Consider the following 23,562-nt stretch of genomic DNA (forward strand, 5'->3'; position numbering starts at 1 on the left):
CGCCTTGTAGGATTTATCCGGGGCCAGCTATTTCTTGGGCAGCAACCCCCCCCCACCCCCCCCCCCCCCCCCCCGCCCTGCTGAATGATGAAGAGCTTCAGGTTTCCTGTGTGGCAAACGCCCTGGCACACCAGTGGCTGGGTACCAGCAGTGGTGAGATAAAACTCCCTACGTGAGCAGCAATTGCTGCCCATGAGATTTCTGGCCCTGGATAAATCCTACAGGAGAGGGGGGAAGACGGAAGAGCCGCTATCACGTGCCCACCTCCAAAGCTGCTGCCAGGCTTGGGGGAAGGAAGTGTAGTGGGCATTAAATTCTTCTACATGTTACAGCGGAGTTTCTGCCCAGTAGTTCCAGTGTTGCACGATCCATCCACTTTGAATAGGTTAAACCTGAGCACTGGGAGCTGAGATATTGATTCTCTCTCTTTTTTTTTTAACCTTGTTGATCCTTGCTGATTAGTAGTCAAACACGACATTTCAGCATTTTCTAATTTTAACCCTTCATGTTTAGAAAAATGGCAGTGCCTGCATTTCTGGAGATTTGAGAGGGTGTGTTTTCAGATGACTGGATTCTGAGTAAGTAACAGCTCTGTCTCAGTTGTCTATAATTTATGAAGCAGATATCTTCTTAAAACAAGCAGCGAGCAGAATTTACACACAAATCTGAAGAAAACCCAAAGCACTGACTAGCAGAACCTTGTGGCCTTGTGATGAGAGCTAGAAGTGTGGCTCATTTTCTTTTGACATTTGGTGCAAAATGTTTGGAACACTTATTTCTGTTAAAAATAAGAAGGTTGACATCTATTTTTCCAATGGAAGTAGGTCTCAGTGGAAAGGAATACTTGTGATTGGAAAATTTGCCATTTGACAGGGGGATATTGCTACAGTTTCGCTTTAGACCTAAAATTGTGGGCTTTTCTATTTCTTAGGCAGAATGTCACTAGGCCAGAGTGCTTATCAGTCAGTTTCTTGACAGAAAACAGCCACTGAACACAGCAGTGCTATGGATGTTGTGGGCTTAGTTAGGTGTGACGGTGGGACGGTGGCTCATTGGTTAGTGCTGCTGCCTCATAGCACCAGGGACACGGTGACTGTGTGGAGTTTACACATTCTCCCCATACCTGTGCGGGTTTCCTCTGGGTGCTCCGGTTTCCTCCCACAGTCCAAAGATGTCCAGGGTAGGTGGATTGGCCATGCTAAATTGCGCATAGTACCCAGGGATGTGTAGGCTAGGTGGATTAGCCATGGGAAGTATAGGGTCAGTGTGGATCTAATGGGCCAAATGGCATGCTACCACGCTGTAAGGATTCTGTGGATTTATGATTCTATGATTTGATTTTGTAACTAATCGTAATATTAAGTAACAACAGCACTGCATGCTTAATCAGGGTTAAATGGTGCACCTGGCAAAAAATATTATAATTTGCCATTACCTTTAATGTAAGAAAATTAGGTTCAAATTTGACTTATGGTATGCAGACTGTTTTTCAGTTAGAGGACTTTTATTCCATAATTAATACAATGAATAACATGGGAGAACATTTATTGTTCAAAAATGTTATTATTGCTTCTGTAAAGACTGGCAATGCAAAGCAATGCTTGAAATAAAGAATCTAGCAGAAGAATTAGGTGAGGTTCCATAGCAGATGCTTCAACAGTTTTGATTAGGGTCGCAAACAAAACTGGCATCTTTTATTTCTAAATCAATCCACCCATTTCCATTTTCTAAAAAATAAATCCACCTTACCTGATTTCTCTGTGCAGCTGAACATTTTAGATTTCGCAGCTTTTGTTTTATTCTTTCTGAGAATGTGGGCTTCGCTGCCTGGGGCTACATTTATTGCCCAACCTTTGGTTGACATTGAGAAAGTGGCAGTGAGTTGCCATCTTGAACCATTGCAATCCATTTGGTGTAGAACACCCACAGTTCTGTTAGCGGTGGAGAAATAGACAGACATTTCCATAGCAGACAGTAGGTAGCTTAGAACATAAGAACATAAGAACCAGGAGCAGAAGTTGGCCATCTGACCCTTGGAGCCCGTTCTGCTATTCAATAAGATCATGGCTAATCTTTTTGTGGCCTCAGCTCCACTTACCCACCCTCTCACCATAACTCTTAATTTTTTGAACAGTAAAGGAATTATCTATTTTTGCTTTAAAAGCATTCAATGAGGAAGGCTCAACTATTTCACTGGGCGGGGAATTCCACAGATTCACAACTGTTTGGTGAAGAAGTTCCTCCTTAATTCAGTCCTAAATTTGATCACCCTGATTTTGAGGCAGTGCCCTCTTGTTCCAGTTTCACCCGCCATTGGAAACATCCTCCCTGCTTTTATCTTATCTATTCCCTTCATAATTTTATATGTTTCTATAAGATTCCCCCGTTGTTATTCTTAATTCCAATGAATATAATCCCAGTCTACTCAGTCTCACTTCATAAGCCAACTCTCTCAACTCTGGAATCAACCTCGTGAATCTCCTCTGCACCCCCTCCAGTGCCAGTACATCCTTTCTCAAAGTAAGGAGACTAAAACTGCTCACAGTACTCCAGCTGTGGCCTTACCAGCACCCTGTACGGCTGTAACATAACTTCTCTGCTTTTAAACTCAACCCCTCTAGCAATGAAGGACAGAATTCTATTTGCCGCCTTGATTACCTGTTGCACCTGCAAACCAAGCTTCTGCGATTCATGCACAAGGACAGCTTGGAAATTGGAGAGGTATTTCTGCCCAAATGCCTCTTGGGGTATTTACATGCACCTACTGCCCTTGTCTTTCTTGATAGTAATCATGGGATGTCAAAGACAGTCATTCTCACTTCACCACTTGAGTGCATATTTGAACCACACCTGTAAATCAGAAGCTGAGTAGCCCTGAGAATCCAAACTGAATGTCAGTGAGCAGGTTATCGCTCAGCAAATGCTGCTTGATAACATTGTTGATTATCCCCATCATCAACTTAATAATGAAAGAATATGGACTGATGGCTAATCAGTGGATGGGTTGTATTTTTCTTGGTTTTTGTGTAGAGGATATACCTGTGCAATATTCCACATCATTTAGATGCCACTGTTGTAACTGTTACTGTTTGAAATGTTGTGATTTATTATGTCATAAGAAAATGAGGGTGCATCAATAGGCAATGCCCTGACTAATCAGAGTTGACCTGCCCAGTTTAAAATTTAAACAAAGCTTGGCAGTTAACTGTTAATTAGTGTTAACTGGTGCATTCTCCATTGCATCACTTCTACTTGCTAACTTATACAGTATAAGTTTTTTTTCTTTTCCTCTGGAATTGGTATCCTTGTGAATTGTCTTAATGAGTAGAAGGCAAAAAGCTTCAACAAACTTTGTTTGTTTTCAGCAGCAGTCCGGCTTTGTACTTGTAAAAGAATTTTTGACAATTAATTTTGTGCTTTGAATTTCAAGATGTTGCGAGTTACATTTTTGCAAGATATTTATGCCTAGAATGAATGACAGCAGACTCTGAGTCTCGCAAAACCCCAGGAAGGTGCTACCGACTTATTAGCAGTAGTGCTGTAAACTGTCCTTTTAACTTCTAAGATGAAATGGAGTTGGGATTGAAGATAACAAACTAGCATTACCACTAACAAGGTCAGCATTCTCATGATGCGAAGAGCAGATGAAATCATTTTTGAGAATAGGTTCTGGATGTCCTCACAAATCAAAACATGATGGCAGAGGTTTTGTCTGTTTAGCAGAGAGGAGAGGCAGCAGGGGTGCACAGCACTGAATGCCCCTTGACTCGAGCATGATGTCTACTTTGGATCACATGTTTCTACCACAGACTTTCTTTGATTGAACCAACTTATCCTTGATGCACAGATCTTTGGATACATGAGGCAGGACATTTCACACAATCTAGTGTAGTGATTGGAACGAGGGCCAGGTGGATTGCATTGATGGTGAGATCCTTGATGGAGACTGTTAATGTGGAACAATCAGGGAGCCCTGGCTGAAACCATTCTAGGGACTGGCTCTGAGCTGGCTGGTCAGAGCCCATGTACTGTGCACATGTAAATAAAGGGTAACTTTGTGACGGGACACCGGCCTTTCTGCAGTTATTTCAGTAGGATCCAGTCAGCAAGCTTTGCTTCCTTTCCTCAATGAACTGCTACCTGATCATTAAGATATTTGGACTCAAAGCCATGATGCAGCTTGCTGGACAAATTTTGAGCATTTGGCAGCAGACTCCTTCTGATTATTACAGTCATTGTTTCCATGCTTCAAGGAGAGTGGCAGTGTGATTTTTGAATCATTTTGTTTGTTCTGCTCTGGTTGAAGAGAGACAAATTTCAACCATCTAATGATTCTGAGGGTGTTGCTGTGGTGTGGGCAGGGATAAAAGGAATAATTAGAGCAGGCTTTGTTGCTGCTGGTGAATTTAAGGAACTCTCCAAAAGCCACTCGACAGTCATTTGCAGTTATTTATCAGCTGAACAGAGATATGGAAACACTATGGAAGCAAGTGTGGAGGACTGTAATTCTGTGGAGACCGTGATGTGTGTTAGGTACTTTGAGCAATGCCACTTTCTATAGCTTAATGTTTACACTGGCTATGAAAGGAAAACCATTTTAGTCAATATTACTTACTGTCATTTGTTACAGCAAATATTATAATGACAAATTATTTCATATTCTTTCAGCTAAAAATTGAAAGTTTGAACCTTTTTTTGAAAAAGTTTACAATCTCTATAAGGATAGTGACAGTTGCCTGGAAATATGTTAGAGTGGCAGAAATCCATTATGTGCCATGAGTATAATTGCATATTGGAAGTTATGGCTGACTACCTTGTAGTGTGAAACCTATGGCTGCAAATGGGAAAGAAAATACTAATGTACTTTTTATTCCCCAATTCTTTCAGTAGAAATAAATTCTTTGTCACTTACTGTATTGTTTTCTCACACTTAGCAGTGAATCACTTTGAATAATGGCAACTTGTGTTGGTTGAAAAATGTTGTTTAGCAGCAGTGTTGCGCTTCCAGTATTGTCAGTATAAATATCACTCGGTACAACTGGTTATGTTTATTTAATTTTGTTTTCAAAGTTTTACAATGGCTTATGGTATCAAATAATATGTCAGCATAGCTTTCTGATGGTGTGGCATGCTTACAGGGAACATTATTTTCAAACTTTGATCCAGAGAATAGTGGACATGTACAAAATACGGATAGCATTGAATTCGGTGGACTGCTATTCGGTCTTTGTTCGGAAATGTTTAATAACTGAAACTGAGATTTGATTCATACTTTGAAATTAGTGCCAGTTGTGTGTTCTCATTATAAAGATGATATTTCCTTTATATGTGGCTCAGATTTAATTTTTGTGGTGCACTTAATGTAAATAGATTTCAGGTGCATGCTAACGGTTATCTGCATAGGAACAAGTTCACTGCATGATTCACTGTTGTGTTTTTTTGTTAAATGCTCATTGATAAATTGCTTCTACTTGTTAAATGGGAGCTTCAACTATCAAGTTATGTTGTATTACATTGATACTTTTCTTAAACAGATGTTAAAGCTGTTCAGATGTTGGGTTGGGTTCAAATGGTCCTGAATAGGTTTTGTTGTGCTTTTTATTACTAATAGAACTCCACGATTCTGTATAGGTCTCTGGTTCTAGGAGCCTTCTTGAAAGACTTGTTTAGAATACAGTTGGAATTTATTAGAATGAAAAATGGTTGAGCTGTCGCTCATTACATCAATATGGGAAGGGCTCTTAGCACCTGTGTCAGACTTCTAGCTCAATATCAATGCAGAAATTCCAGAGAGAAAATAGCAGTATTATCTCCTGAAGCTCTATTCTTGCACATATTTTTTGTCCAATAGAGACCCGCAACCACCACTAATTATCATGAAAACCTATTTGTTCACTGATGCCCTTTTAGGGAAGGCAATCTGCCTTCCGGACCTGATCTGACCTACATGTGACTCCAGAATCTCATTAATATGCCAAACTGTTAACCGCGTACTGGGCAACTAGGGATGGGCAATAAATGCAGGTTTTGGAAAGCTTTTATTAGCCTTGAATATAAGACGTCCAGATATTTCTATAATCCATGACCTTATCTGATGGAATCCAAAATAACCTGGGAAATTTCAAGTGACTTTGGCATTGGAAGTTGTGTTTAATGATGATTATGCCTGACCGACTTTCTCTGTTACTGAGTTATACGTGGTCTATTGAGTTGTAGCACCCAAATTTAGGGGGAAATGGTACAGTAGTAATGTCACTGGTTTAGGAATCCAGACTTCCAGGGTGGTGTTCTGGGGGCATTGGCTTGAATCCCATTGTGGTAAATGGTGAAATTTGAATTCATTAAAAAAAGCTAATAGTGACCATGTAAATACAGTTGATTGTCACAAAACCATTCATTCATTGATGCTCTTTCGGGATGGAGATCTGCCATCCTTACCTGGCCTGACTAACACAGACTGTCAACGATGTGCTTAACTCTTAACTGCCATTTGGGCAATTAGGAATGAGCAATAAATGCAACCCTAGTCAGCAATGCCCATGAACAAATAAATACAAATAAATTGATCTGTCTTTGAAAAAGCATGGACATCTAGGCGTTGAGTTACTATAAAATGAGAGGCTTTGTGTCCCGCTTACAATTTCTTTCTTTCCTTTAAGATCATAAGACATAGTAGTAGAAGGTGGCTCAGTGCTTAGCACTTTTGCCTCACAGCGCCAGGGATCCAGATTCAGTTCCAGCCCCGGATGACCGTCTGTGTGGAGTTTGCCCGTTCTCCCCATGTCTGCATGGATTTCTTCCGGGTACTCCGGTATCCTCCCACAGTCCAACGATGTGCAGGTTAGGTGGATTGGTCATGCTAAATTGCCCATAGTGTCCAGAGATGTGTCGGTTAGGTGGATCAGCCATGGGAAATGCAGGGTTATGGGGATAGGGTAGGAGAGTGAGTCTGAGTGAGATGCTCTTCAGGGAGACTGTGTGGACTTGTTGTGCCAAATGGCCTGTTTGCACATAGCAGGGATTCTATGGGAAAAAAACATTAGGCCATTCAATCTATTGAGTCTGTTACACCATCCAATGAGATCACGACTGATCGGATAATCCTCAATTTTACTTTTCTGTCTTTTCCCTTTCACCTTTGATTTCCTTACTGTCTATTGGCACTTAATAACCCAACCTCAACAGCTCCCTATGCTAAATAATTCCATAGATTCACTACCCTCTGACAGAAGAAATGCTGCCTTCTTTCTGTCTTCAATTTGCAACACCTTATTCTGGGATTATGTCCTGTTGTCCTGGACTGTTGCACGAGGGTCAACAACATTTCAGCTTCTATGCTGCCAAGTCACCTCAGGAACTTATATGTTTTACTAAGATTGCCTCTCACTCTCCTAAATTTCAAAGCTTACAGGCCCAACCTATACAATCTCTCCTCATAAGAAAGTCTTTCCATAGCCTAATGAACATTCTCTGTTTTGTCTCCAATGCAAGTATGTCTTTTGAGAGGCTCAAAACTATTCACAGTACTGCAGCTGTGGTCTGAGTAATGCCCTGTATAGTTGTAGAAAAGCCACTCTACTTTAAACTTCATTTCCTTTGAAATAAAGGCCAGCATTCTTTACACCTTCCCTATTACCCTCTGAACTTGTTTGCTTGTTTTTATTTTGTGATTCCTGGATAATGATTCCCAAATCTCTCTGTTCTGTAGCTTTCTGCAGTCTTTCTCCATTTAAATAATATTGAGCTCCTCAATTTTTCCTGCCTAAGTGCAGATCCTCACAATTTTTAACATTAGGCAAAAGCCTGCGAATGGAATATAATTGTTTAACTTGTCTATCTTTCTACAGACTCTGGCAGCCTCACCACTTGCCTTCCCACCTATTTTTGTGTTAACTTGGCTACAGTGCATTCACTTTCCTCATCCGTCGTTTAATATATGTTTTAAATAAGTGTAGCCTTTGCACTGATCACTGTAGCACACCACTAGTTATGGTTTGTCATTCTTTAAATGGCCCCCTTATCCCAACACTCTGTATTCTCATAGTTCGCCATCCTCCAACATCATGGCTCCTGTCTTATTAAGCAGCCTAACACGTGGTACCTTATCAGATATCTTCTGAAAATCCAAATATATTGTAACCACCATGCCATCTTTACCTATCCTGCTTGTTACATCCTCAAAGAATTCTGTTGAATTTGTTAGGCATGATTTCCTCTTCGTGAAAGCATGCTGACACTGCTTGATAAGATTATGTATTCTATTATATACTTTATTGACTCTTAACAATTCCCAAATCACAGACATTAAACTAACTGGCGTATAGATACCTGTATTTTGCCTCCCTCCCTTTTTAAATAAAGGTGTTACATTGGCAGTTTTTTGTGCCTACAGTCCAGCCACGAACAAATACCTGAAAATAGATTGAGATGGAATTGGAAGGCAATCTCTTAACCAGTTGCTTCTTACTGAAGCTTGAAGCAGGCAACTAGATTGAAAAATAAGCATTAGATCAGTATGATGCAAGATATTTACTTACCAAAGTCTGATTTCTAAATGGGATTGCAAATGAACAAATAAAGAAATTTTGATTACCTGTTACATCTTTTTGTTTTATTTGCATTTGGCTGTGAATTATTTTTCCCCCCACTTTGTCTCACTTCACACAGATTCTTGTTGAACATGCAGTGCTTCCAGTATTGAATTCTGCAGTTGACTATAGGTGTTTAATACTGCACCCTCTTCACCTGATGACCCTCAATTAATGCTATTTCCTCTGTCTCCTGTAACACACACAGGTCTCATCCAAACAGCGGTGAATTCTATGTAGTTATGTCTTTACGTATGTCCTTGTGGAGCTACTGTGTCACTTTAGCTGACACATTTTCTTCAGTTGCACAAGGTAATTAGAAAAGGTGGTGCAATGTGATGTCAGGATATACAGTGGCATTTTGCACTCTGTTTCTGTACTTGATAAGACAGACTGAGAATCCAACAATTCACATTCTGTTGGACCATTGCCAGTAAAGTCAGGAACCCTCCCATCTCCAGAAGGGAGACTTGACAAGCAAATGGCTGAAAAATTTGAGAAATGCTGGACTTCTGTGAAATCTGAATATCTGAAAATAAAACACACTTGGGAAGTAGTGCATTATGACAAACCGAAAAAAATGTAATTATGATGAATGCCACCAAATATTTTGGGGGCTTTTGTGGCCTTTTGTTCGAACTTGTATAACTTTACTTGATAGATGTTCTTGATGAAAAATGTTGCTTGGATTATTGATCAGTCTTCTCATCAGAATGATGAGTTCGGAAGGCCCAGTTTGGTGCTTATATTGCCTGGAAAAAGAGTATAGGATTTGGGATGTCATGTTGAGGGTGAACAGTGAGGCCTCTTCTGCAGTACTGTGTCCAGTTCTGGTTTCCCAGTTATAGGAAGGATATTATTAAACTGGAGAGGGTTCAGAAGACATTTACCAGGATGTTGCTGGGACTTTTTTCACTGGAGCGTAGGATGTTGAAGGGGTTACCTTTATGGAGGTTTATGACATCATGAGGGATATAGATAAGGTGAATGGCAGATGGTCTTTTCCGTAGTGTTGGTGATTTCAAGACTAGGGGTCATATTTTAATGTAGAGGAGAAAAATTTTAAAAAAGACATGAGCAACTTTTTTACACAGTGAGTGATTTGAATGTGGAGTGAACTTCCAGAGGAAGTGGTGGATGCAGCTACAGTTACAACATTTAAAAGACATTTGAATAAGTACATGAGTTAGAAATGTTTGGAGCAATATGGGCCAAACACAAGCTGGTAGGACTAGTTCACTTTGGTAACATGGTCTTCATGGACTGGTTGGTCTAAAGGGTCTGTTTCTGTGCCGTATAACTTTATGGCTTTGAGTAACATTAGTATCACTGTTTATGTAAAATGTTGTGTTCCTTTATGCTCCTTTGTAAAATATTCACATAATGTATAATTTTTGATGCAATGTGCAATGTGTTCTTCCTTGATGAAGTATTTAACCCAGATATTGTAGATATTAAACCTGTAGATATGGAAGAATTAACGGAAGTGATCACAGCTGCTGAATTCCACCCCCACCATTGTAACCTGTTGGTTTACAGCAGCAGCAAAGGAACATTGCGACTCTGCGACATGAGGGCAGCGGCACTATGTGACAAGCATGCCAAATGTAAGTACTTGTTCTCCAATTGCAGCTGCACATTCATTGTTGAAATGTTAGAGTTACCCTGTAGCTGAATGCTAGTGGCAATTACTCAGCTGAAATTTCAACTTGCAGTCATTCACTTAATGGGTCACTCCAGCATTTGGCAGCTCAGGCAGAGGGGAACTCTGCAGTCCAGTTTTGGGGAAATTATATTGTCAACCAAACTGGTTTCTTGATTAACTCATACTTATTTGGCAGAACAGATCTCTGAACCTGCTGCCCAAGATTGGTAATCTCTTCTTGTTCTCTTCTTGCATCAGCAGCTCCCTTGATTTCTCTTGCTATTTCTCTTCCTTTCTCTTACCTTGCAACAAAGGAAACTCGGATGGTCCATGGAGCATGGACTATGCCAGTATCTGTTATGGTTGAAAAAAATCTAGGTTTTGATTGTCTTCAGTATGTTTCTGAAAACTAGATTGAGGTGGACACATGTTAACTTGCAAAAATATCTCAAATTAGATTATGTACTCTTTACACCACACATTAGACCAATATTTACACAAGTACAGATAATATTAATTTAGATGAGCCCCTGTTATATCGTGTTGTGACTTTGAACATAATGTATTCCAACACTGGGTGTACTTTTCAAAATGGACAAATTTCTGTTTCAGCTTTAAGATAAAATGAGCTGTTTTCTCTCTCTCTTTCAATCTGTGTTCTGCTGTAAATGTAACCAAGAGGACCATTCTGTGTGCTTGCTTATCCACTATATCAGATTATGCATCAGTTAATTGTTAAAAGAATTGAGAAACAATGGTTTGATATCTGTTATCATTGCACTGGGGTGGAAACTTGCCTTGATTGTGTCTGATCACACTTGGAGAAATGTTGGTAAGTTAATACATACACACACCACTACACATTAATTGAGGCTGTGCTTTCCTGAGATTTTGGAAACAGTTTGGACTTAATGTGCAGTTTTCCTGGGTAGATTTTGCCCTCCTAACTTATTTCAAAATCTTGTCCTTACCAACTCATCCATATTTTGCCTGTGTTTGGCTATGAGGGTGCACACAATGCTGGTTCTTAATGCAAAGCTACTGAAGTAAAATCCTAAGTACTTTCTATGAAATCTGACATTTCCTCATGTCCAAAAGTCTTCATTTTTGCAACTGGTGTTATCCCCCACCACATACCCAACCTATTCAATCCCAAGTGATTGGCATCAGCTGGGATATTATGATCTTAGTTGTCCCTTTGAACAGCAACTGGAAAATCTCTTGTTATTGTGACTTCTGAGCAACCTGCATCTGACAAGATCTCAGAGATGACTACCTACGTTTTGTCACACCTGTTAACAGATGCCAGAATGCCTGACCTACAGATATCTAAACATCTCAAACCTTATTCTTCTTGCCATCAAGAATTAAAAAGCATTGCCCAAAAATGTTTTTATTTCCAAAGTTCCCAAACTACATGGACATATGTATTTTTTTCCTTTACCCTTTTGTGTGTGTGTTTTTGGGTTTTTTTTTAAATAGGGCTAAGCAATTACATCTTCATACTGCAAACTGATTATTTTAAACCACCTTTGTGAAATATAATGACCATATCAGGAACTGGATGAAACAATAAGTAGAGTATATACTTTTGAATAGTGGAACCAAACAAGGACAACATTCTGAGGCCTTGAATGGCACTATGTAAATGTGATGTTTGTTCATTTCATTAGAGCACCATATTTAATGACAGTACTGACAATCCCATAAAATTCTGTGTATTGCTAAACTATAGTGCAGGGCTCAGATCATCCCAGGACAACAGTAGGATTAAAAATTGTAAAAGAAAAATGGGTTTCATCTGGTAAGTCATGTGTTGGTAACACCAAGTTTGGTTTTAAAAGCTTGCAAGTTCTATAAGAAAGCAAAGATGGAGGGATGTGAAGAATTCAGCAGCTCTTAAGGAAATCGAAAGAAAGGAGTAGAAATTTCTGCTTGACGGTCACAGAGACTCCAATGAGGCACAGAATCCTCTTTGATACTTCCATCTACAGTGGCAACTCAGCCTGCCTGAGTTAGAATAGAAGACAATGCAACCTGTTCAGATTACCAACACCATTCGGAGGGAACAGTTCAGACTAAGAAAAACAAATAGGAAAAGTTAGAGGAACACTAACAATAATAAAAATCAATATCTGGGAGAGTATGAGGCCTCTTCTTTAAATTCAAGAATGACAAATGGGAATATTTTCTCAATAGTAACTGATGAGAGAGGGGTGGAGGAGCAATGGAACTTCAAGCAGAGACCTTTTGTCAGAATTTATAGTCTAGCATTTACTTCCCATTTATATTTCAGTTTTTTGCAAAATGTGAGGGTCTTTTTATGACCTTGAGTTTGTTTAGCATCTTACCTTTAGAGTGTAGGAAAAGAATCTTTCATTTCTATCTTTGAATGATTTACTCATTGTTTTCCCCTGTTCCTGAATAGAACTTCTGTGCTTTGCTTTAAATTGGAGACAGTTATTTGTGGGGCATTTTCCCTGATGAAGCTTCAGTTTCTAATCCAGAGACAAGGAGAATTAGTCTCCTTCTCTAATTTATGTTTCATTGTTAATGGTTCAGAAAAATGATTCAGTGTTCTATATTGAAAGCATTTCTACCATAAGATTAACACTTTAACTGTTCCAGTTCTGCAGTATTGCATTGATTTTGTAAAGACAAATAGCTCAAAAATTCAGTAAGCAAATTCACCGACATGTGAATCACACAGGCTGCAGTACTGCTTGGAATTACAATGAGTTTCAACAAGCCTGATGATTTAGACAGTCATAAATACAACGTCTTTTGGTACATAGGCCTCATTTGGCACATAGAGGTATAATAAGGTCTTGTAGTCATTGATTAAAGTCCATTTTCCAGATCTGTGAGTTGGAAAATAGCCATTTAATGTAGCAGTGCTTCAGTGAGCCAATATGGAGTTCAATCAGCATAGCAGTGTGTGCGACATGTGACTATGTGATGACAAAACACAAAATATCAATGATGAATGACAATGTAAGTATCGTTAGTATCTGTATATCAGTATCAATTTGAAACAAGGCAGCTGACGTCAAGTAATATTTGAAGTAATTGTTCATTTTATTGCTTATATTTTTGAGCCTTTTAGAATTTTCTGAAAGGCCATTCCCTGTCATTATTAAATTGTTTATTTTTTGTCCATTGTGATTAACCTAATTGACCTCCTGCCTGGGGAAAGAAAGAACCTGAATATTAGCTGCTGGTGCCTTGTGATGACAAGGATCGTGTTGAATCAGTGGAAATGATTCACCGAACAATCTGGACTACAGACATCTTGTCAAACCTAGATAATGGATACAGCTTTGAGGAACTGGATTGAAAGTGGTTAATGAAATGCAGTCAAGCTGGCAGAGAGACATTTGCACGTTTGAGCTGGATAACTCATTGCTGCATAGAAAAGCTGGTATAATAATGGCAACCAGTGGTCATCAGGTTTCATTTTTACTTTGTAGTTTTAACGAATGCATCATCTGGTAATGCTGTTGATGTATATCACTTCTCTTCACTTTGATTTGCTTTCCTCTGGCACAGATAGAATATATGCATCATATTGAGAGCATGATGTTTCATACTCAATTATTGCTTACTCTGCTTAGTTTTTTTTTGGTTTTCACAAGAGTGAGTCATTCCCATCAAATGTCTCCACAAGTTGGGATATGGTTCTACCTCAGTTATACGCAATTGTAGTCAGAATTATATGCTGGAAGCTCCTTTGTGACTTGCTATTAGTCCAGAACAGTCATCTGACTGTCTCTAATGTTCATATTACAAGAATAATAGTAGCTTGCATTTATATAGTGCCTTTAACATAGTAAAGTGACAGATACAGCTGCATAGTGAGATAAAATGATTTAAAATGGGATTCACACAGGTTAGATCTTGCCATCTGATAGGAATTCCCTTGAATGGAGTTGTCGCATGGATTGTTGGTGTATGACACCAGAGAAGAAGGAAGTGCAGAGAATCATGCCAGCAAAATATACTTGAACTGAGAGAGAAATATTTTTGGGTTTGTGGTTTTTTTTTTTCCTAAAAGTTCAGGTCTGACAGGCAATACACCTTTTAAGCTCTACACCTTGTTATCTCCGATTCTCCAGCATCTACTATCTCTGAAACACCTTTAAGACAGTTTTGTGACATCATGCACTGTGACTTCAAATTAAGTGCAATTAGGAGGGCATTAAAGTAGAATTAAGTAAAGCGAACTGGCAAATTAAAGGATAGCAATAGAGATGGAGTGATAGACTTTTATGGGGATATTTCAGAATACACAGAACAGATACATTCCAATGGGAAAGCAAAATTCCATGTAAGGATTTATCGTCCATGGGAAAAAAAAAGAAAGGAAGCTTTAAATTCAAAGAAGAAGTATAAATTTGTGCAAAGCTGGGGTTTAGGTCAGAGAATTGGGCAGAATATTTTAAAAACAAAGCAAAGCATGAATAAGAAGGTTACCTCAGAGTACCGTAGGATCTTGATCAGATGGGCCAATGGGCTGAGGAGTGGCAGATGGAGTTTAATTCAGATAAATGTGAGATGTTGCATTTTGGGAAGGCAAGTTGGAGCAGGACTTCTACACTTAATGATAAGGTCCTGGGGAGTGTTGCTGAACAAAGAAACCTTTGAGTGTAGGTTAATATTTCCTTGAAAGTGGAGTCACAGCTAGATAGGATAGTGAAGAAGGCGTTTGGTATGCTTGCCTTTATTGGTCAGTGCATTGAGTATAGGAGTTGGGAGGTCATGTTGTGGCTGTACAGGACATTGGTTAAGCCACTTTTGGAATACTGTGTGCAATTTTGGTCTACCGCCTATAGGAAGGATGTTGTGAAACTTGAAAAGTTTCAGAAAAGATTCATAAGGATGTTGCCAGGGTTGGAAGGTTTGAGCTATAGGAAGAGGCTGAATAGACTGGGGCTATTTTCCCTGGAGCATGGAGGGTGAAGGGTGACTTAGCGAGGTTTATAAAATCATGAGGAGCATGGATAGAGTAAATAGACAAGGTCTTTTCCCCAGGGTGGGAGAGTCCAAAACTAGAGGGCATAGGTTTAAGATGAGAGGGGAAAGATTTAAAAGGGACTGAAGGGGCAACTTTTTCACACAGAAGGTGGTGCATGTATGGAATGAGCTGCCAGAGGAAGTGGTGGAGGCTGGTACAATTATAACACTTTAAAGGCATCTGGATGGGTATGTGAATAGGAAGGGTTTAGAGGGATATGGGCCAAATGCTTTTTTTTATTCATTCATGGGATGAGGGCATCGCTGGCTAGACAGCATTTATTGCCCATTCCTAATTGCCCAGAGTGCCATTCAGAGTCAACCACATTACTGTGGGCCTGGAGTCACATGTAGGCCAGACCAGGTAAGAATGGCAGTTTCCTTTCCTAAAGGACATTAGTGAACCAGATGGGTTTTTCCTGCAATCGACAATGGATTCACTGTCATCATTAGATTCTTAATTTCCAGATATTTATTGAATTCAAATTCCAACATCTGCCATGATGGGATTTGAACCCCAGTCCCCAGAACACTATCTGGATCCCTGGATTAACAGTCCAGCAATAACACCACTAGGCCACTGCCTCCCCAAGATTTATTTAGGAAATCTGGTCGGCGTAGTTAAGTTGGATTGAAGCATCTGTTTCCATGCTGTATATCTCTATGACTGTATAGTGTCTGTCATTGCGAAATTGGTAGAGTCTGTTATAAAGGATGTAACAGCAGAGCCTTTAAAAATACATAATATGACCAAGCAGAGTCAGCGTGCCTTTGTAAAGGGGAAATCATGTCTGTCAAATTTAATAGAATTCTTTGAGGAGCTAACAAACTGGATACGTAAAGGTAAAGCAGTTAATGTAATATATTTGGATTTTCCAAAGGTGTTTGATAAGGTGCCACACAAGGTTTCTTAATATGATAAGTGCCTGCAGTGTTGGAGATAATAGAATCATAGAATCTCTATGGTGTGGAAGCAGGCCATTTGGTCCATCAGATTTGCACCAACCTACTGTAGAGGATCCCACCCAGACCCACCCCATTCTTGTAACCATGGCTAATCCACCAAGCTTGCACATCCCTGGACAATAGGGTCAATTTAGCGTGGCCAAGCCACCTAACCTGCACATCTTTGTGACTGCTCCGGTTTCCTCCCACACCCAGAGGAATGCACATGGACACAGGGAGAATATGCAAACTCCACACAGACAATTGCCCGAGGGTGGAATTTAACTCTAGTCCCTGTCACTGAGGCGGCAGTGCTAACCACTGAGCCACTGTGCCACCCATCTATTAGCATGGGTAGAAGATTGGCTAACTCCCTAACAGAAGACAGAGTTGAGATATGATAAGGCATTTTCAGGATGGCAGTGTGCAACTAGTGATGTGCCATGGGGATCAGTGCTTGGGCCACAGTTATGTACAATATATACTAATAACTTGGATGATGAAAATGAATTTACTATACACAAGATTGCAGAAGCAAGTGGTAAGGATGACATGAAGAGTCTGCAGAGGGATACAAACCGGTCAAGTGAGTGGGCAAATGCTTGGCAGAAGGCATATAATGTGGGAAAACGTGGGGTAATGCACTTTGGCAGAAAGAAAAGAAGAACTGAATGTTATTTAAATGGAGAAAGACTGCAGAAAGCTACAAAGCTGAGGGATTTGAGAGTTCTTGTTCATGAACCACAAAAATCTACCATATAAATTCATTGGGTAATAGGGAAGGCAAGTGAAACATTGACCTTTTGTTTCAAAGGGAATGGAGTATAAAAGTAGAGATTTTGCTCAAACTATACAAGGCACGAGTCAGACCACAGCTGGAATGTTATGAACAGTTTTGGGTCTCTTTATCTGAAGAAAGATGTACTGGCACTGGGGGCAATTCAGAGAAGGTTCACTAGGCTGATAACAGATATGGAGGGATTGTCTTATGAGGAGAGAGAGTAGATTGAGCCTGTAGTCATCAGAATTTAAAACAATGAGAGATGACCTCATTGAAACATACCAGATTCTTAGGGGAATTGATGGTATAAGCAGAAAGGTTGTTCTCCCTTGTGGGAGAGTCAAGGACCAGAGGACATAATTTCCGAATGAGGGGTCACACATTTAAGACAGATGAAGAGGAATTTCTTCAGAAGGCAGTGAATCTGTAGAATTCTTTACCACGAGAGGTCTGTCGAGGCTGGATCATTAAGTAAATCCAAGGCTGTAATAGACAGAATTTTAACAAGTGAAGGGTTATGGGGAAAAGGTAGGAAAGTGGAGTTGAGAACTATCGATCAGATCAATCATGAACTCATTGAATGGCTGAGCAGACATGATGGGCTGAATGGACTACTACTGTTCTTATGTCTTAAGGTCTTATAGTCAATTCCATGATAGCCAATGTAAAGTGACTTGCAAAGATTTTCTGGTAGCCATGTTACATCTATGTGCCACTCCTCAAGGCAACTGTTAACCTTCAGTGGCAGGTAGAGCCACACAATTCTTCCTTCCCACACGCTCGCGCGTATATCACTACAAATGCAAAATGCACTGTTGGAAAGGAGGAGCCTGATCAATAAGCATGCTGATAGTTATCCCAACTTCAACAAGGAGGAAGCAGAAGAGTTTGAGATTTTTGTATGAACACATGGGAAGATGCTATGTTGTTGCTGTTGTCATGATGTTGTAATGAGCAATGGTCACATTCTGTGAAGAGAGGGGCAACATTTCCAAGCTGTACACAATCAACCACCTCACGTCAGAGGACAACTTGGATGCTGATGATATCGAGCCAGACAGTTACCAACCATTTACAACAAGTGACACACACAGCGCACACGCGTGCACACACAACACAAACACACCATGTGAAGCTACGTGGCCAAGTTGTGGTAACATTATAAAGACTAATTCTAGTCGTCTCCACTAGAACATCATCAAACTGCGTAGAGACAATGTATGCACACAGATCCTTGTCCATGTTATTAAAAAGCTAATGTTCTGGTGTAGTGTTATTGACCTTGCCTCCAGACATGCTCTTAGTGCAGTCGAGTCAGTGTAGTGTGTTCAGTCGTCAGTTCTGTGTGTGTAATGTAAAGTACCATTAGTAAACATAGAACCCAGATTGTGGTATTATAGCAATGTTAATAGTTAGGTTGTTCATAAAAGATTCCGCCTTAACGAGAACCTAGCGCATACCTTATGACTATGTGAGCTAACATATGGGCAGCACTCAGTCTATATCATACTTACAGTGGTGTACGAATCAATAAGCCACAATAGAACTAAATTTTAATTTGTTTGTTTATTGGAAAAAGTATGTGCATGTCTTTATATGTGTCCATATGTAATTGAACTAGCAAACCAAGAGTTTAGCTCGACTATTTCTGGCACAGATCAGACACAAACCATTTGATCAAGGCCCTTCAGTAAGATGCTTTCAAACGTGTTGGATGCATGATATTGTCCTAAGTTTTGAAGCTAAGATACTGTTCAAGCTGATGGACCCTAACAGAAAAATAACAAAAAAATTGTTTCACTTTGGTTTAATTACAGAGGTGAAATAATACAAAACTTTACCAAACTGACAATAAATAATGTCAGATGTCAAGGACAAGTTCAATCATTGTCAAAACATTATTGAATATTCAAAGTTGTATAAATATGCATTCCCTAATCAGGTTGGACATGAACGTTGTGGAAACAGATTTGTAATTAAGTTTTTTTTAAGAACCCTGTGAATGGTCAGAATTGAATGTATAGAATTTAATTTTGCTTCTGTATACAAGCAGAATATAGATTACTGATATTCAAATTATTATAGGTCCAAAGAAAATTCAAATATTTCATAGTCCTATTTCAGATGCTATGTAAAATAATATACAATAATTTTCAACAGCATAGGGGAGGCGATGGCCTAGTGGTATTATCGCTGGACTGTGAATCCAGAGACCCAGATAATGTTCTGGGGACCTGGGTTCGAATCCCGCCACGGCACATGGTGGAATTTGCACTCAATAAATATCTGGAATTAACAGTCTCATGATGACTGTGAATCCATTGTCGATTGTTGGAAAAACCCATCTGGTTCACTAATGTCCTTTAGGGAAGGAAACTGCCATCCTTACCTGGTCTGGCCTACATGTGACTCCAGACCCACAGCAATGTAGTTGACTCTGAATTGCCCAGAGGGCAATTAGGGATGGGCAATAAATGCTGCCTAGCCAGTGACGCCCTCGTCCCGTGAATGAATAAAGAAACAAAAAGACAAGGAGTTTAAGATAATGCCGAAAGGGAGGAATGGACAAATGAGTTGAGGTAATATGGTGTTTGTGATCTTGGAATTAAGAACTAACAGAAGCACCATTCTCTCTTCCTGTAATTGTTCAGGTGCTTTTATTCCTACAAAATCCAGTGTACAAGCCACTAATGTCAAAAATACTAATTGGTGCAGTCTATCGAATTTAAAAGCTGGATGAAATTAAAGTGTGTGTTTTTTTTTTTGCACAGAGACTTGTGTCTGAATCCCAGCTTAACTGAGAGATTATAGTTCTGATGACTGGGCTGCATGGTCTTGGTAGTTTCGATCCTGTTTCTAATGGCAGATGAATACCTTCCACTTGATAAATTGGCACTCTCTCACAGGGAGAATTTACCAGAATAGCTATTTGTGAGAAATAGAACATAGCTCATGCTGCTGCAGATAAAGGATGCTTTGCTAAGCTGAGAATTTAAGCTTAATCTTGGAGACATTATATATGAAATTTTGTGCTGTTTCTGTTCTGTTTTCACAACAGTTCTAATGCCACCAATAGAATGCAGAAGAGGAAAAGTGTTTTACTATTAACTAGGTAGCAGGAGATTTTTTCAACAAGTACAAAAATGATGAACATTACCATCAGGTTGTAGTAAAGCTTTCAATTTAATGAGTTGTCTAAAAATCAGCCTGGTGTCCATGTTGCTTACTTCTAATAAAAATAGACTCAGAAACATGAATGAAGATTCAGGTTATCAAGTACTTTCAAACTTACTGGTTAGAGATAAATTTCCTCTGGCAGAATTTGAACTTGGACTGCAATAGAAAAACAGCAACAAACTTGTAACAATTTGAAGCAAGGCAAATTAAATAAACTAATCAAAATACTAATGTTTGAAAGCATTTTGATTATTGTTAATTTGTTCTTGCTAGTTTTAACATGAACATAGAACTGACATTACCTTGACATTTATAACACTCGGGCATTCTGTATGTGGGAAGGTTTGCGGAGTGTTGCACATTTTTCTATAATTTTGAAAGCACTCAGTGTGTACCTGCTTCAAACAAGTGGTTACCACCAAATAGATTCCTCAGGCTCCAATATTTACTACGCAGTGGATTCTTGCTTAATGTTGCAAACCTTTCCGTAAAGACTTTAGTCTTGCAGGATTCACATTATCCATTTCTCTTTGTCATGCAGCAACATAAGCCCTGCCTGCCCATGCTGCATTCTAGCTGATGTTTTAAAGGAGAAAAGGGCCCTGTTTTGCTCTGTTAAGGAAGAGCCTAGGGATTCCTGCTCATAATTGCTTTATCTATTGTAATAGCGTGTGGGTGCAGACAGAATAAACCATACTTGTGATGCCCCTGTTGTTGAATAGCTCACTACCACAGAACCCCTGAAATTCCGCATTTCTTTTGAGGATTGTACTGTCAATCTGGATTTAGAGCCTGGCCACTAATTTTGCCCTTTGCACCATTTTCTTGGAGGATCTGTTGGTCAACAATGAGAGCCCAGAAGCTGAATATTTTTGAAGTTTGGGCAATGTGAGCTATGGTGAGATTAGGGGCAGGATGGGATGAGAAATCCAGCGAGGTCCTTGGTGACATCAGCAGGAACTTGCTGATCCTTCTATGCATTTTGCAAATGGTGGGACAAGTTCCTCACTGGGCAGTGGCAAGGTGCCAATCCAGGGAGAACTACAGCTCATGTTGACACCACGACTCGCCTCATTATTATGCAGCTTCCTATCTCACCAATTCCTCCAAACAAGCTAAATGTTGAGAATTCTCTAAACGGAAGTCGGAGCGATGACCCGGTGACTTTCGCTCGCTGCTGACTCCGTATTGCTCAGCATCAAGAAAAAACTCCGGGCAAATGATCCAGAGGCACCATCCACATGGTGCACGCGACCATCATGGCATCTCCCTGATCTGCTTGCAGACATCTTCGGCAGCACAGACTTGCATTGCAGGGCACTCGGACAGCTAGCATTGAGAGGCTCCATCCCATGCAGGGGCAGGCACCCAGCTCATGGATTGGACCAGTCTGCATCTCAAGGCTGCTCGCTTGCATTCTTAGCCCTCACTCACTTAGCACCTACTTGGATTATTCATGTCTTGCCGTCCTTTACCATGCCAGTCACACAGATTGGCAGCTTGCCTTGCTGGGCAGCAATTCTTAGTCAAGCGGATGTACATCTAGCTTATACAGCAGTGTGCTATGTCAATCTTGCACATACATCATGTGCCAACAGTTTACATGGCACAAACAATGCATGGGCAGCAGTAATGCAGCCAATTCACAAAGTCTTAAGTCTGTCCTCCCTGAAGTCTTTGGAGACACGTGCCAGTCAGTTCTTAAAGCCAACTCCATCAACTTAGCTTTTGACAATGCTAATCATTTCCTTTTTGTCGTAGTGTCTGTCCTGATCATGGCTTTGCTAAGCACTTTTTGTTTTGCATGAAAGGTACTACATAAGTGCAGTTATTTGTTGCTACCTCAATAGGCATGAACTGAGGAGCCAGCAAAAAGTGCAAATATGAATTGGTGGAGCCAGGGAGAGGTGAAAGGATAAGATAACATGACGAAGCTGTAAAAGTTACTGCACCTCTGGAACACTTCATTCAGTGTGACCAACAAGACTCAGAGGAGGCAATCAACATTGAAGACAATGCAAAGAGCAACAGGGCTGAGCATAGTCTTGTAGGTATGAATTGTGACAGATGATTGGAGAAAATTGGTCATTTTCAGCCTTGAAAGGAGGTGTCTTGAGACGTAACCTTGGAGTATATTGGAAAAAAAAACACAGCATGGAAAAGAGCAGTTCAATATAATCGTGTTGGATGCAGTTGTAAGATTAGGGAAGGGATACTGCTCAAACTACTGTCATGACTCTTGGGAATTGCCCTGAACCTCAACAACTGCTATCCCCAGAGTAGTCACATGTGCAAAAATTTGATTAAACTGTCCAATTTAGATTAAAGATATGCAAATTGTTTGTAACCGATAGCAAAAGAAAGACACACACATTGCTAACTAACGTACCTATAATTTAAACTGTACTCCCCTTTTAAATGTCCCATACACGTATAAATAGACACAGAAAGAAAAGAGTGCAGCAAAGAGGATTATGTGTGGGGAAGGAACGAAATCACAAGCGCGGTTCTGGCATCAGTCTGGATCTCTGATGTCGATGAGTTGTTTTGTTTTGATTTACTTTTGGCCCCTTCCGATTCTTTGCTAACAATGTGAGATTGTGAATTCAGCCATTCAACATCTTTCGCTAACTAGTTCAGGACTTGCCCATTCTATGCCTCAGAGCTAGATTTTCCCTTTTCCCTTTCAACAGGGAATTTGCAATGAAAATGACTGACAGAGAAAGGTAGTTTACGAGGGAATCTCTTTTCCTCCTTCACACAGAAGGAAGAGAGAGAAAGCAGTGGCTTTCTCCTCTCAGACTGAATGAATGTTTCTGCTGTATTGTCCACACCCAAGGCTGTCGCCACCTACCCAGGAACTGATCAAATAGTTCTGTCTCTGGGTAAAATTGCCCTGAGCAGTGTCATTCTGTCTCAAATTCTCCCTCACTGCTCAAATAAGGCAATATTGCAGATACAACTCAAAATGCCTTCCAGTAACTTGATGTAAAACTGCAGACGTCCTTGTACATAGTTTCCTTTGTTTAAAGCAGTATCATTTCCCATTTTTAGTCGATCAAATAAAAGATCTTTACACTAGGAAAAGTCAAATTTTTGCAGTAATATGAGGAAGTTTGCAGTGATATTAGGAAATTCGTGGCAGGATTCCTAGCCTCTGACTTGCTGTTATAGCCACTGTATTTATATGGCTAGTCCATTTCAGTTTCTGGTCAAAGCTAAGCTCCAGGATCTTGATAATGGGGGATTCGGTGATGGTAATGTCATTGAATATCAAGAGGCATGGTTAGGTTCCAGCTTGCTGAGGATGGTCACTGCTTGGCACTTGGATATTGTGTGAATTTGACTTGCTGTTTGTGAGCTCAAGTCTTGATAATTGTCCATGGTCCTGCTGCGTTTGGACATGATCTGCT

At 39.9% G+C, this 23,562-nt stretch overlaps 1 protein-coding gene across 1 annotated transcript in view; it reads left to right on the plus strand.

Annotated features, from left to right (window-relative positions):
- The window catches only part of LOC109931419 (serine/threonine-protein phosphatase 2A 55 kDa regulatory subunit B delta isoform-like), a 274,310-nt gene that overhangs the window by 228,312 nt on the left and 22,436 nt on the right, over positions 1-23,562 (plus strand). The window contains exon 7 of the mRNA XM_048610307.1: positions 10,031-10,195. Within this exon, the coding sequence (XP_048466264.1) occupies positions 10,031-10,195 (165 nt within the window). The remainder of the gene's footprint in view (positions 1-10,030; positions 10,196-23,562) is intronic.

The sequence above is a fragment of the Rhincodon typus genome, chromosome 1 (genome assembly GCF_021869965.1).
Source record: "Rhincodon typus isolate 14 chromosome 1, sRhiTyp1.1, whole genome shotgun sequence".
NCBI classification, from domain to species: domain Eukaryota; kingdom Metazoa; phylum Chordata; class Chondrichthyes; order Orectolobiformes; family Rhincodontidae; genus Rhincodon; species Rhincodon typus.